At 39.0% G+C, this 14,615-nt stretch overlaps 2 protein-coding genes across 2 annotated transcripts; both read right to left on the bottom strand.

The window, feature by feature from the left end:
- Positions 1–3,701: 3,701 nt before the first annotated feature.
- On the bottom strand, positions 3,702–5,235 carry LOC149043569 (uncharacterized). The gene has a single exon (XM_089210056.1). The coding sequence runs from the start codon at positions 5,094–5,096 to the stop codon at positions 4,014–4,016; it is 1,083 nt and encodes a 360-aa protein (XP_089066182.1). The 5' UTR covers positions 5,097–5,235; the 3' UTR covers positions 3,702–4,013.
- Positions 5,236–13,258: 8,023 nt separating this feature from the next.
- LOC113664491 (allatostatin-A receptor-like) lies at positions 13,259–14,131 on the bottom strand. The gene has a single exon (XM_027180098.2). It carries the CDS (start codon positions 14,129–14,131, stop codon positions 13,259–13,261), a length of 873 nt encoding a protein of 290 aa, XP_027035899.2.
- Between the last annotated feature and the right edge of the window lie 484 nt (positions 14,132–14,615).

The following is a 14,615-nucleotide window of genomic DNA, read 5'->3' as shown; positions in this document are numbered from 1 at the left end:
TTTTTGCTTCAAAACTTTCTTCATTTTTCCTTCGACATTGGCAACAGTCTCGTAGTTGGGTGTCTGGGTAACTTCGTTAGTCGTCCATTGTATAACCTTCTGTAAAGATACAATGACAGGGAAAACTATCTTTTGAGAAGACCCATACAGGGATTTCCTCCTCATTTCTTGCGATGAATAATCAAGTAAAGTATCGTAAACAATGTAAAAATATGTTTACGTCTCTCCTTTTTGCTTCAAAACTTTCTTCATTTTTATTTTGACTTTGGCAACATTCTAGTTGTTGGGTGTCTGAGAAACTTCGTTAGTTGTCCATTGTTTAACCTTCTGTAAAGATGCAATGACGGGGAAAACTAGCTTTTGAGAAGGCCCACACAATCAAGAGACACCAAGACTCTTAGTTCTCCTCTTCTTTATTACATTTTCTATAGCTAACCAAATTGTCTCTCTCTTTTACTCACTGTAGTGCACGCTCTAAAGTACCTTGTTAGTGAACATGTGGGTAGTGCGCTGACTTTCTTTGCAGAGTTTTAACCCCTTGTTCAAACTTCTGACCCGGTCAAATGTATTTTTTAAACAAGTTCACTAAACACATCCAAACATGACCAAACAGGGAAACAAGCCTCAAAAATAGAGTCAGCACAAACTATTGTTAATGTTAAAATTACGAGTTCGACCTTGCAGGCTTCTGAACTTGATAAGACTCCCACAACGACTGTACAATAATCAGCTAAAACTTTTACGGGTGAAATTTAGAAAACTCAAAATAAAGTTTAGAAACAAAATTTCAAGTTCGAGTAATTGCTCAACCAGAGGAGAAAGACAACAACGGAACCTTTCGTAAGGGGCTAAGAATGGCACAATCTTTGAATGCTAACCTTCAAAAACCTTGAATCGTAATAGCACTTCACAACACTCTCTTTTTCCATAGAGGCCTTTTCAAAGGGAGGTCGCATCCAAAATTTTCCTGTATTTACTTATCAGTACTCAACAATTTAATCTCTAAGAGCTTTGTTCCAGAGGTACATCAGCCAGGGTTTGCGAACACATTTACAAGTTATATTGTTGCTGCCATCCTCTGAAAAGTAATATTCTCAATCACCCTTTCCTGCTATAACAATTAACTGCCCGGCTGGAGGGTTAACATATCAAACTCATGGGGTACAAATAGTCTTAACATGAATGTAGTGACCACGCCCACTTCAACACCCCACTCAAATCGAGTGTAATTTTCGAATGTTTTACCATCGTGCGGATTCTCTACGGAAAAAGCGCTCAATGTACCTCTGAAATATTAAACTATAATATTGTGGCTTCCTATTTCGCTAATTTTCTAACTTGAAGGTAAAGTTTTTCCCTCGTCATTTTTACCTTTTCTCCGAACGGTTGCGTGAAATTAACAAGGCGTTTTTGATCAAAACACGACCGAGCGAAGGGTCTCGGGCTATATCTCTTTTACGCAGGCGCAAATTAAAAATGTACCGCCAGAATCAAAAAGAGGAACAAATTTCCTTTGTTTTGATGTGTAAAGTGTCGGACAAAAAGCAGATTTACCCTCGTCAAATGGCGTTTCAAAACAGCTGTATCTTCCTCCTTTTGATTTTTTCCTGTTATGTAAAGCGTGAAAGCAGTAGAAGAGGGATCGGGAAACTCAGAAAGCGCTTCGAGAATTAACCTTGCCATCATTTACTTACAAGATAAACAAGTAAGATTTGTGAAGTTCGTTGAAGTATGAAGTCTAAATAAAAGCCTTTTTTAAGCTTGTTTGCTGGATCTTTCGTAAACTTCCCTGATTAGTTTTTCGTTTCAGCTTACTAATCTATACTATTGCAAAGCAATGTAAAGACGAAGACGGAGAACCATGAGTCGGTCTTTTCAACAATCGTAAACAAAGTGTTTGAGCAATCGGGTATACGAGGTGTAATAATCAATAGCCGCATATCAGAAGTCTTCAGAAAGAAAGTAACTGTCGTCAGAAAGCTGTCAAGAAAGCTAGTGATCGTGGCGGATGGCAATTAAATGCACTTCTTAGCAAGTTGGCAACGGGCCCTCGGTATCGATTTAATATAAGATAAGATAAGAGATAAGATAACTTTATTTATACACGGTATTTCCATCAGTTGTTAATTATCTATAATGGTATATCTATCTTCCTAACTATAATAAAATCTAATAATAACAATTCAAATAAAAGAAACAAATAAAAAAATCTGCTTTTCATGGAGGCGGTGTCTAAAATTTACTTAAAATTAAGATGTTACTTTAAACTGTGGCGACTTAATTTAGATTTGAAATCGGTCAGTGAAGACGCTTGTCTTAGGTCTAAGGGTAAGTCGTTCCACAAGTGAGCTCCGCTGTACAAAAAACTTCTCTTAAGATAATCAGTTCGAGGTTGTGGAAGAACTAATTTGTTTTCCGTATTCCTTAAACGATAAGCACTTATATTGTCACGATATACAAATCTTGATCTCAGATAATCTGGTGTCATACCATGTAAAGTTTTATACATTAAGATAGATTTTTGTTCCAATCTTTGATAGTAGAGTCTTCGCCACCCTAGTGCCCGGAACAAATCATCTAAATTACTATCATAGCTCGCAGACATTAGAATGCGAGCTGCCCGATTTTGAAGCCTTTGCAGTTTTTCAGAAAGGCCCTTGTTACAGTTTCCCCACACTACATTACAATAATCAAAATGTGGTTGAACAAGGCTATTATAGACTTTAATTAGAACATTAAATGGAGTGAGGTGCCGAATTCGTTTAATTGCACCAATGGCACAAGCTATCTTCTTAGAGATGTCACTCCCAGTTGATATTTTGATCGACATAAACTCCAAGGGACTTAGCGGAGGTTACTTGTTCTGTTGCGATTTCGTTTATAGTAAGAGAAGGACTTTCCGTAAATTGTGATAACTTCTGCCTTGGTGCAATAAGCATAAACTCAGTTTTTGTCATATTTAGGGTAAGCTTGTTAGCACTCAGCCATTCGTACACATCACTCAGGTCGTAATTAAGGCAATAATTTATATGATCAAAGTCAGTACTGGCAAGCGTCAGGCTGGTATCATCTCCGTACATTCTGGGTTCCGAATATGTCAGACAATGTGGTAGGTCATTAATATATATTAAAAACAGAAGGGGTCCCAAAATTGTTCCCTGGGGAACACCACATCTTAGATATTTCGGAGTTGACTTACAAGAATTTATATGGCAAATCTGTGTTCGATTATCTAAATAAGAAGCAAACCATTGATGACTGGTCCAACAAATCCCATAGTATTGCAATTTTCGTAGCACAATATCGTGATCTACTGTATCAAATGCCTTTTTGAGGTCTAAAAACACTACGGCATTAACAAGACCACGGTCTATATCCATTGCCAAACTATCTGTAGCTTCGATAAGTGCTGTGAGCGTGGAATGCAAAGACCGAAAACCAGATTGATGGCACGAGAGAAAGTTGTTGTTAGTTAAATAACGATAAAGCTGATCGTAAATTATCCGTTCAAAGACTTTGGCCACAACTGGAATTATTGATATTGGTCGATAATTAGTCGGATCAGAGCGCTTTCCAGAATTTTTATACAATGGAGTGACTCTGGTAGATTTCCACTCATCGGGAAAGATGCCAGTCATTATGGATTGATTGAATAGATGAGTAAGAGATTCCGCTAGAACATCAGGTCATTCCCTTAGAAGTTTTGCTGAGATATTATCTAATCCAGTTGCCTTTGACTTGCAAAGCTTTGATAGTAGTGCAAAGACATGTGTTGGTGTTGTTTTTTCAAAAACAAAATTTTTATCAGTTTCAATAAGAAATTCTTCGAAGGATTTATCAACTTCTGACACGTCTCTACTAAGGCCTGGCCCAATTTCTGTGAAAAAGGAGTTTAGCATTTCTGCTATATCCGTTTGATCTCCAGAATTTACCCCATTATATTCCATCTCATTAATAACAGTTTTAGTGGACTTTCGTGAGGTCAGTTCATTGATTGTTTTCCATGTTTTCCTTTAATCTCCACAACAATTGTTAAAGGCATTTTCATAATAAGCTTTTTTCGAACTATTAATTTCCCCGTTAACTTGATTTTTAACTATTCGAAATTGGTCCCAAATAACTGGATCCTTTGTCTTAATAGCCTTTCTTTTGAGGCGGTCTCTGAAATTCATCCGCTTTTTCAGAATAGCGGTTATCCATGGGGATTTAGAATCTCGTGTCCGTTTGGTCTTCGTCGGTGCTTGCTTTTCACATACATTCAGGAATAATTCTTTCCACCTCCTCCACATATCATTAGGATCATATAATTGCTTTATTTCATCCCAAGGTTGAGCTAGAATGTCCGCGTAAAAATTTGCGCTATTAAAATGTTTAAACTGTCTATATGTTATCAAGTTAACTCCTTTGGAGAAAGTCGGAATTGAAATTTTTCGATACGCATAAATTAAACTGTGGTCACTTATGGCGACATGAGACACCCCCGAACGATACACATTCTCTGGCCGATTTGTGAAAATCAGATCAATTAAAGTACTTGTAAAAGGTGTAATTCGAGTAGGTTCGTTAATGAGTTGTTCCAATCTATAAATGTCTGTTATGTTCAGAAGAGCTCTTACATTTCCATTGTCTTTGGATTGCAAGTCACAATTTAGATCTCCCATGAGAAAATATTCTACGTTTTCAGAATCTAATTTGCCTAATAATGTGTTGATGTGCGTGAAAAGTTCATGGAGTGAATTTGGGGGTCTGTACCATGAAGTAATAACAAACAGTTTTGAGTTGTGTTTACGAATTTCAATTGATATTATTTCCAGGAGCTCACTGTCCAAATCTGTGCGTACAGAATAGCTTATGTTTGAACGAATGTAAAAGCATACGCCACCACCAAACCTGCCATTTGTTGACCTGTCACGGCGTATTATATCATAACCCTGGACTTTTACCTCCTGGTCAAAAATACTTTCATTTAGCCTGGTCTCATTTATGGCTAGAACGTCGATGTTTTGATCATTTAGAAAAACGCGAAGTTCGTCAATATGTTTCAAAAGACTGGTGATATTCAAACTAGCCATTTTAAATCCACGACACTTCGGCATTAGAGTTGACTTGATCCGGGCGCTAGAGGTGGCAGTGAGGTTAGCTGTCGCCACAGTAGTCAAGTAAGAATCATATCAATGAACTATATTATTTACAAAATTACTCGCTAAAATAGCAATACCTTTCTTGTTAAGGTGGAGTTTGTAATTGTTCAGACATGTTTCGTCGATGTTCAAGTGTTCGGCAAAGCCCCAACCATTCTGATTACAAAATGTTCTTAAAACTTTGTTGCAGTCCTTTACTTTGATCTTTAGCGATTCTTCATCTGATCTTTGTGTGATTGCAGAAATGGTTACACTAGTGTTAGGAGAGTTTGTAGCAATTATATTCCCCAGGTCGACAATTTTCTCCGCCACATTCCGAGCAGAGGATGAAGTCATGACGAGCTTTGCTCAAGAAAAGAATTCTCACCAGGGATGCGTAAAATGATCCATAGGCTTGTCAAAGTAAAGCGAGAGGGCTCAATTAGCAAGTGAAAGCGAGGTGTTTGGCTTCGAGCGTGAAATTAATTGACGTTAACAATTAAAATGTAAACAGGCGCGAGGATCCGCGCGGCTTGCGCGTTAGGAGAGCTACGTAAATTTAGGACTCTTTTGCACAATTTTCTCTTAGGAGATAACTACGCATTCATGGCGTGAATGGCAATTTTCATAATTGTAGAATGATTCAGCGACAAGAACGGCTTAGCTAAGCCGTATTGTGTCATGGCATTTGAGGATAGCCTGGTTGTAGTGCGTGACATGACTATCAAGTAACAGTTATTGTACCCAGCATGTTTTGTTCGTGATCTACAGATTTATTGGTTTGTGACGCAAAGAGCGATTATCTGTTCTGTCACGACAGTACCAAAATTAAATTGTGTTAGCCAACTTATATTTCACTCTGATCAGACCTTTGACCCTAAGTCAACATGGAAGCCGGTGAGCCGCTCGGTAAGGACCTTGTTTTCAAGAGAGATTTCGACTGCAGTATGTTCTGGAGATACAAGAGTATCATTTAACACTTGAAACGATTGGGTAGATATTTTGATAATACTTTTCTGGCGTCCATACTGAGGAGTTCTTTCAGTATAAAATAGACAGTAGTCCCAATCATCAGGTAAGCGCAGGAACTTATCCCGCAAAAATTCTGTGCGAAGGTACGAGTATATTCGGCGGTATCTGCGAAAAGGGGCCATCGTTCTTTCCTTAAGGTAAGATCTTAACTGTGTAAAACTTCGCGAGGAAGAAATTCTACTCGCTGGCCTGTCCAATTTGGCTTTTAGATAAGGTTGTATGCCTGATAATTTTCTGTCTAGAGCTATATGATGACGCGCGATAAATCTCGCTGCTTAATAACCTTTGAGTCGAAAATGATGATGCCCAAACCATTTAATCAGCAAAGCAAGGTTTACCTTTACTTCTGTGCTTTCGAAGCAAGAGAAGGAATTATTTCTGTGATAGTTAGGTGACAGATGCTTAAAATCACATGGTGTATTATCAAACTGTTGAAACCTAACATGAGCAAGATGAACTAATTATGGAATGAACCCTGACATCACAGCTCAAATATTCCTTCCCTATAAGATGACGCGCTCTTGGCAGGTTAGTGTGTTTTCTTACTAATCGTACTGTACTATTTCGCAGTTTCGAAAGTAGAATCCTGAAGATACTCTCGTTCTTTTGTTATTTCTTGTGTAATCAGACTTATCTCCGTGAGGGAAGAACCTTCATTTTTTAATTTTTTTCCCGGTTTTGTCATTCGTATGTGAACTGTTGTTATCTGAAGGCAGAACCTTTCCTTTTTTTTCACCTGGTTCTGTCTCTCTTGGGTAGTCAGTTCTGTTTGGGCTGTTGTTATCTGAAGGCAGAACCTTTCCCTTTTTTTTCATCTGGTTCTGTCTCTCTTGGGTAGTCAGTCCTATTTGGGCTGTTGTTATCTGAAGGCAGAACCTTTCCCTTTTTTTCACCTGGTTCTGTCTCTCTTGGGTAGTCAGTCCTGTTTGGGCTGTTGTTATCTGAAGGCAGAACCTTTCCCTTTTTTTCACCTGGTTCTGTCTCTCTTGGGTAGTCAGTCCTATTTGGGCTGTTGTTATCTGAAGGCAGAACCTTTCCCTTTTTTTCACCTGGTTCTGTCTCTGTTGGGTAGTCAGTCCTGTTTGGGCTGTTGTTATCTGAAGGCAGAACCTTTCCCTTTTTTTCACCTGGTTCTGTCTTTCTTGGGTAGTCAGTTCTGTTTGGGCTGTTGTTATCTGAAGGCAGAACCTTTCCTTTTTTTTTCCACCTGGCTCTGTCTCTCTTGGGTAGTCAGTCCTATTTGAGCTGTTGTTATCTGAAGGCAGAACCTTTCCCTTTTTTTTCACCTGGCTCTGTCTCTCTTGGGTAGTCAGTCCTATTTGGGCTGTTGTTATCTGAAGGCAGAACCTTCCCTTTTTTTCACCTGGCTCTGTCTCTCTTGGGTAGTCAGTCCTATTTGGGCTGTTGTTATCTGAAGGCAGAACCTTTCCCTTTTTTTCACCTGGTTCTGTCTCTGTTGGGTAGTCAGTCCTGTTTGGGCTGTTGTTATCTGAAGGCAGAACCTTTCCTTTTTTTTTCACCTGGTTCTGTCCGTCTTGGGTAGTCAGTCCTGTTTGGGCTGTTGTTATCTGAAGGCAGAACCTTTCCCTTTTTTTTCACCTGGTTCTGTCTCTCTTGGGTGGTCAGTCCTATTTGGGCTTTTGTTATCTGAAGGCAAAATCTTTCCTTTTTTTTTTATTTGGTTCTGTCTCTCTTTTGGAGTTGTTTCATTTTAGACTGTGCGTTTTCATCTTATGACAAACTAATTTTGAATTGCGACATAATTAGATTTACTTGTCTTGATTTTTTTTCCTTTGCAGATTTAATTGAACGTTAACCGCGAAAAGCCGTGATGAAAAAGCAATGTTTGTTTTAATAGAAAAAGATAGTTTTCCTGTTTAGATGACCAACCAACCTTAACTTAATTACAAATCACAAGTGCACGTTCCGTTGACTGGTAATTTTTACGTCGATGTTGTGTTTGCCTTGGTGGTGTCTGTCCTCAAATCCCGTGATTTTTCAATTAAAAATAAATAACGAATTTAGGAATAAAATTACCAACGAGTAAAATACCTCTGCACGTAACGTATTAAATTGCATTTACATTTCCAACTCTTGCTTCAGACACGAGATGTAAAATCGGTCGTAGATTGTAAAAGAGATTTGTGAGTAAAGAACTTTTTCTACTTGTCTTTGTTTATTTTCTCGCAGCCTTATACATGAGGTTCGCCGTGTTCGCAGTGGTACGCCAGGAAACCCCAGCAGGAAAAATTATTTTAAAGATTTTACTCCTTTAATGATCTCTTTAGAGTATATTACTTCCTTAGCATTTAGCCAATTATATGGTGCCGGCGGAGGGTACAAAAAAAACTCCATTATATATTTCTTTACAGGCCAATATTATCGGAAAAAACCCAAACAAACAAACAAAATGAGTTCTGTTGCGTTGTGTGATCCATGAGTGTTCTCATCGCGGTTAGGGCTTGCTGTTGTTTGCGGTATTATTTTCCGGAGTGGACATACCATTACTAAATTTTTGTTAGCGTTTAAAAATCGGAAATACATGGTTTTGGTAAAAAACCTTAATCTTTTTCAACTCTTAACGACTGTCGAGTTGTGTGTATCAATAGAGTGGGTCAGCAAATTTGCATTCTATGTTGCGCAAGGGGCAAGAGAAAATGGTTGACTCCCCGCGAGTGAAGCTGACGCTCTAGGTCGATGTCGATCCGTTACTATCCTTTGTAAACAAAATTTCGATCATGGAGTTAAATTATAAAATTACTTTGGCTTACATTGTACGCTTTAAAGTAAACTTGAGTTGTTAGATCCACGCGAGGGTTTAACCTTGAAAAATGCAATCACGCGAGTGGAGCTGACATTAACGCGTGTCCCTATCTGGAAAACATTCGTATTGTGACAAGAAGGGTCTGCTTTAAGGTTTTGGGTTACTCTCGCCATGCAATTTGGACGCCGAAAAGTGCCAAAAAAGTAATTACTGAAAATTCATCCGCAACACCTCGGTCGTTCTGTGGGTGCGAAGTCAGTTCTTCTCTTACAGTTAATAATTGCCAGGCGGATCTCAGATCCGCCTCAGCCTCATTTGCATAAATTCTTTTGGTGAGCAAAGCTCGTCATGTTCAGATCATTTGTTCCTACGTGGAGGATTATTGCCTTCGGTTTTTTAGCCAAGCTTGGTTGTAGATAATGTTCCATGTAAGCGGTTGTAGCACCAGAGAAACTTCTCACAGTTACGCGCTGTTTAGCTGCCCGACTTAATAAGTCCCTGCGTAATCCTTTGACAATCGAATCTCCAACAATGATTGTGCCTTCATTAGGTCTTTGCTCCCCTTGGCCGTTCTCACTAGTATCATTGTTTTCCATTTGTAGTTGCTGGTTCTGGGAACTGGCTTTGCCTTTCTTTTTCTTCTTCCCTCGTTTAGGATTATTAGACTTGTTTGACGTAACGGTTTGCCAGTCATCAGAAGCAGGTTGTGGGTCGTGTGAACTTACCGAAAGATCTGAAGAAATAATTTAGTAGATTCCATCAAACTTGCTCTTTCTTGTTGAAGTTCTTGGATCTTAACTTCGTACTCAGCGCACTTAAATTTGTATTCATCAATTTCAAGTTGCAACGCATCCACTTGGGACAGATTCGCGGGAAATTCAAATTTTCGTTTAATGGCGTCAATAGCTTTCCAAAGCTTGTCAATTTCGTTTTTAACGGTTTGAGAGTCATTCTGGTCAGTTATCAAAGTGTTGTTCACTGAAGAAGTGTGTTCTTCGTTGATCATACCGGAGGCGATGCTGTGCTCGGCAGTATCTTCGGTCAAATCCGCAACAAGCAAATTATCTTGAATCAGTTCATTAAGAATGTCTCTTACATCTTCAGCCGCTTTCCCTTGCACTTGGAGCGTCTTCGTGTTTCGGTAGAAATTAAGTGTTACATTCGGTAGCTTTAGGATAGCACCAGAGCTGTTGTATGACTTCTGTCTTTAAACCGTTGTCGCCATCATCGATAACCGCGAAAGTTTTGTGTCGACAAAACTTTCAAGCTCTTCGAGGGTTCCATTCCAGCTAAACCTTTTCTTATCAGCGTTGTATGATAAATATTGTTCGAAGTCAAAAGAATTACCTTCGTAGTGAAAATTAGAGGACGAGTCAGAAACGTTTGAGGCGTAGCTCGTGTCAGTGTGTCCATCCGCCATGACGTGACCTAGGTGCCGGTCATATCGATCATACAGTTTTGTATCTTTATTCCGTGGATTCGCCTTTCTAACGAGGGTGTATGTTGAATATTCATTGCAAAATCGCTTTGTTTTTTTTCATTTCCCTCTTTGGCTTATCTGCCATTTTGAAATTCGTAACGGAGAGCATGCGCATTACGTGGGGTTAGTGGTTGCGTACACCTGGAACCGAGAAAAACAAATGTTCATCGCACTGGGGAAAGAGTTTGATATATGAAAGCGGCATTTTCAAAATCAGCTCCATCCTAATTTGCCAGAGGTATGCAATTGATGGCCTCTATTAGGAATTTGATACTTTTTTCGTCGTGTTCACTGAGACGTTCCTTGTTTTGTACTTTTTTCGACCTCTTTTCCAACAGCAATCGCGGTTATTTTCTTCACGGGAATTCTTACTTTTTCTGAATGACCCTAAAATGATATAGATGTTATCAATATTGGGAGAAAAATTAGGATAGCTAAAGAAAAAAACACAACAACAATAGTAACCAAGTCAACCCACAAGTATCGCCAGAATCGCTGGGGAGTGGAACTCAGGCCATAACTGCATGTGAGGAGGCGAGTGCTCCCACTCTACCTACTAGGGGTCAAAGTCTCCCCCATCTCTTCGAAAGTTTCCGATGAATATTCAAGCAAATACTGATAGCCGATCTTATTAGTATGCTGGACTGCCTTATAACGCAGCTCCGTAGTTTAAGGCACTATAGGAAGGTCTGATTTTCAAATTCTTAACGAAGTCTCAGATTATTTTCCAGGTTCTCAGCTGCTTGCTCGTTGTAAAATAAAGTGCATATTTCTTACGGTACTCTGTCGAGGTATTGCCGAGTTCCCCTTGAAAATCTCATTTTTTCTTATTGTCCCCATTTTGTGCCTATGACGCTTGAAACCTAAAAAACAAAATTAACGCCCCATTACACAGAGCTCTCACTTGGATTTCAGCTGAAACTATCATCGTGTGCTACAGAATTAAAGAAAACTGTGAGGAACGCTTGGTTAGTATCAATGAGAAAATTATGAATAAACAAACCAAATTAGTAGGTAGCGGACAGGTGAATTGCGCTTCTCGCGCGCGTTAATTAGCTAGTTCGCTTATTAGCTAGATCGCCGCTAATGACTGTGAAATACCTCGTTTGACACCGACAAGAACAAAAAAATTTGCTGGATAGTTCTGAAAATTGAACTCTATTTCTCTATACTCTTCTGAGATGTCCAAGCCCCTGAATATTAGGTTCATTTTCTCTTTTCCTTTTCAGTTATTTTTTGTTTATTTGTTTGTTTTTTTTTGTTCAAGATTGTATTATTTCAGAACAAATTCAGAGAAAAAAGAAAGAACAATATTACAACCTTGAGGGAGATCGGGTGGCCAAGTGGTTAGCACGCTCCATTCTAAACGGAATGAGACGATTCTTGGTCCATGAGCATTTCTTTTGCTTTAATTGTGTATGTCATAACCGAAGGCTTTTACAAATCTCCTTTCAAAACAGCTTATTATAACCTGAAATAGGGAAGGGCACTATGGGAAGGTCTGATTTTCAAATTCTTAACGAAGTCTCAGATTATTTTTCAGGTTCCCAGCTGCTTGCTCGTTTTTAAATAAAGTGCATATTTGCCTATGGTATTCTGTCGAGGATTGCCGAGCTCCCCTTGAAAATCTTTTTTTTTTCTTATTGTCCCCATTTTGTCCCTGTGACACTTAAAACTTAAAAAACAAAATTAACACAGAGCTCTCACTTGGATTAAAACTATCATTGTGTGCTACAGAATTAAAGAAAACTGTGAGGAACGATTGGTTAGTATCGATGAGAAAATTATGAATAAACAACCTAAATTAGTAATTTATAGCTGACAGATGAATTGCGCTTTTCGCGCGCGCTAATCAGCTAGTTCGCTTATTAGCTAGATCGCCGGTAATGACTGTGAAATACCTCGTTTGACAACGACAACGACAACGACAAAAAAAATTGCTGGATAGTTCTGAAAATTGAACTCCATTTCTCTATACTCTTCTGTCCTGAAAATTAGCTTCATTTTCTCTTTTCCTTTTCAGTTTTTTTGTTTTGTTCAAGACTATATTATTTCAAAACAAATTTAGAGGAAAAAGAAAGAACAAGTATTGCAACCTTAAGGGAGATCGGGTGGCCAAGTGGTTAGCGCGCTCCACTCTAAACGGAATGAGACGATTCTTGGTCCAAAGGCATTTCTTTTGCTTTAATCGTATGTCATAACCGAAGGCTGTTACAAATCTCCTTTTAAAACAGTTCGTTATAAACTGAAACAGCTTGTTAAATTCTTATCGCGAAAACGGTATGCAAATACACTTAATTACCGCTAGCCTGAGTATGGAATAAACATGTCAGTAATTCCTTTTTGACCAATTCCCCCATGGGGCTTTCATGGTCATGTCAATCAAATTGGGAAACAGACATTGTAAATAATCATAATGTTTAAAAATCCCAGCCAGCAGGGGGCACACCAGTTGGCTGTATACAAAGTGAGTTAAGGAATCGACCTTAGGGAGACGAGAACAAATCCAGCGAGTAATAAGGTAGAGGGCTTTCACCCGTGACCACCAGATCACTAGTTCAGCACTCTCACCACACTGCCTCAAACATCGCAGAAGCAATGCCAGTGTGCTTCTTCCTATAGTTCACTCTGCAACGTATCCCCCTTTTTATTCTTACCAGCTGATAGAACGGTTATTCTCGAAATTAGTTGCAACTATCAATTTCTCATGAAATTACTCGGATTACTACAGTAACTTTTATGAAACCGTATAGAGGAGTTTCTATCATATTATCTAATTAGTGATACGCAAATCCTACTGAAGCAAGTTTCGATCTTACAGTTACCAAATTGGTAATAAAAAGTTTCATGTTGTGAGAGAGATTATACTCTTGATTCTTTCTGGATTGCTTCATGATCATCTTCAGGAGGTAAGACGGCATCTGATCTTTTGACGGTGAGACTTGAAGGCAACCGGCTGCTTTTTCTACTGACTATCCTATTAAACGCCATATTTATCTTGGTGCTCAGAAAAATGTACAGCCATGGGTTAACGGCACTGTTAACGTGTCCAAACCAAACACACGCAATGCTGACAATTGGCTGTATATGTAGGTGAGCCTTAGATGCGTGAATGACTATCATCATGTAGACCACTTGTGGTGGGAGCCAACAGAGGGCAAAGGCACAGGTAACAATAATGAACATCCGAATCACTCTTCTCTTGGAGGTTTCGAGTTGCGCTAGATTTCCTCTCAAAGTATTCACTCCAGGTGCAACATGGAACCATAAATTCCATGCAGTGATGGTATACAGGCAAGAAATAATGGCCAAGGGGATGAGATAGTTGACGACGAAAAGGAGGAGGTACATTCCTCGAAGAGCCCTATCTGGATCACCCAAGATGTAAACAGATAGCATGCAATAGGAAGAATTATTGTAGTCCTCCATGGTTTGAATAACAGGGAAAATGGACATGGAGACCAGTGACCAAATCCAAATAAATGGAACGGTTAGTTTAGGCTTTCGAAACCAAAAATTGCGGCGGAGGGGATGAATGATGGCATAGTACCTGTCGATCGCCATGAACGTCAGGCAGAGGATGGATGCTGATAAATTTACATAGATAGTGTATACAACACCTTTGCACATGACTTTTCCAAATACTCCCGGGATCATCCACAAACCGTATGTATATATTGTGGAAATCGACCAGGGTATCACTACCAAGGTTAGCAGCAAATCAGCGATGGCCATGTTGACGAATATGAAGCTTGTCAGTGGTCTGACTTCAGGTTTCTTCCACACGATGTAGATGAGGAAACCATTCCCTGCAAACGCTACGAGCATCGTGATGGCGTAAAGGACTGTGATAACAATCCACTCGGTTTCTGGTTTCATCTTCAGTTCCTGTTTTTTCTGTTGCTAAAGTTGAATAGGATAAAAATGTTATTGCTGAATAAATAATCAGTAAATGGAACACCCATGGCCCCCCTAAAATCTTATTCGATACCAACCTGGGGTGTGGTGAGAGGAATCGATTGTGAATTTAAAGGAAAAAACAATTTTTTAATTAACCATTTTTGATGGACTGTAATGTTATTAGAATTAGTTTGGAAACAGGAAATCAATATGCCTATATATTCGCCTTACAAAGTCAACTTGTTTCCTTCCAAATTATTGTGAGTTAAGAAGCATTGAACGTCTCATGGCAACTCAACTTACCTGTGATAGAATGCAC

The sequence above is a fragment of the Pocillopora damicornis genome, chromosome 6, assembly GCF_964200805.1.
Source record: "Pocillopora damicornis chromosome 6, jaPocDami1.2, whole genome shotgun sequence".
Lineage (NCBI taxonomy): Eukaryota > Metazoa > Cnidaria > Anthozoa > Scleractinia > Pocilloporidae > Pocillopora > Pocillopora damicornis.
This window is presented reverse-complemented; position numbering and strand designations above follow the sequence as displayed.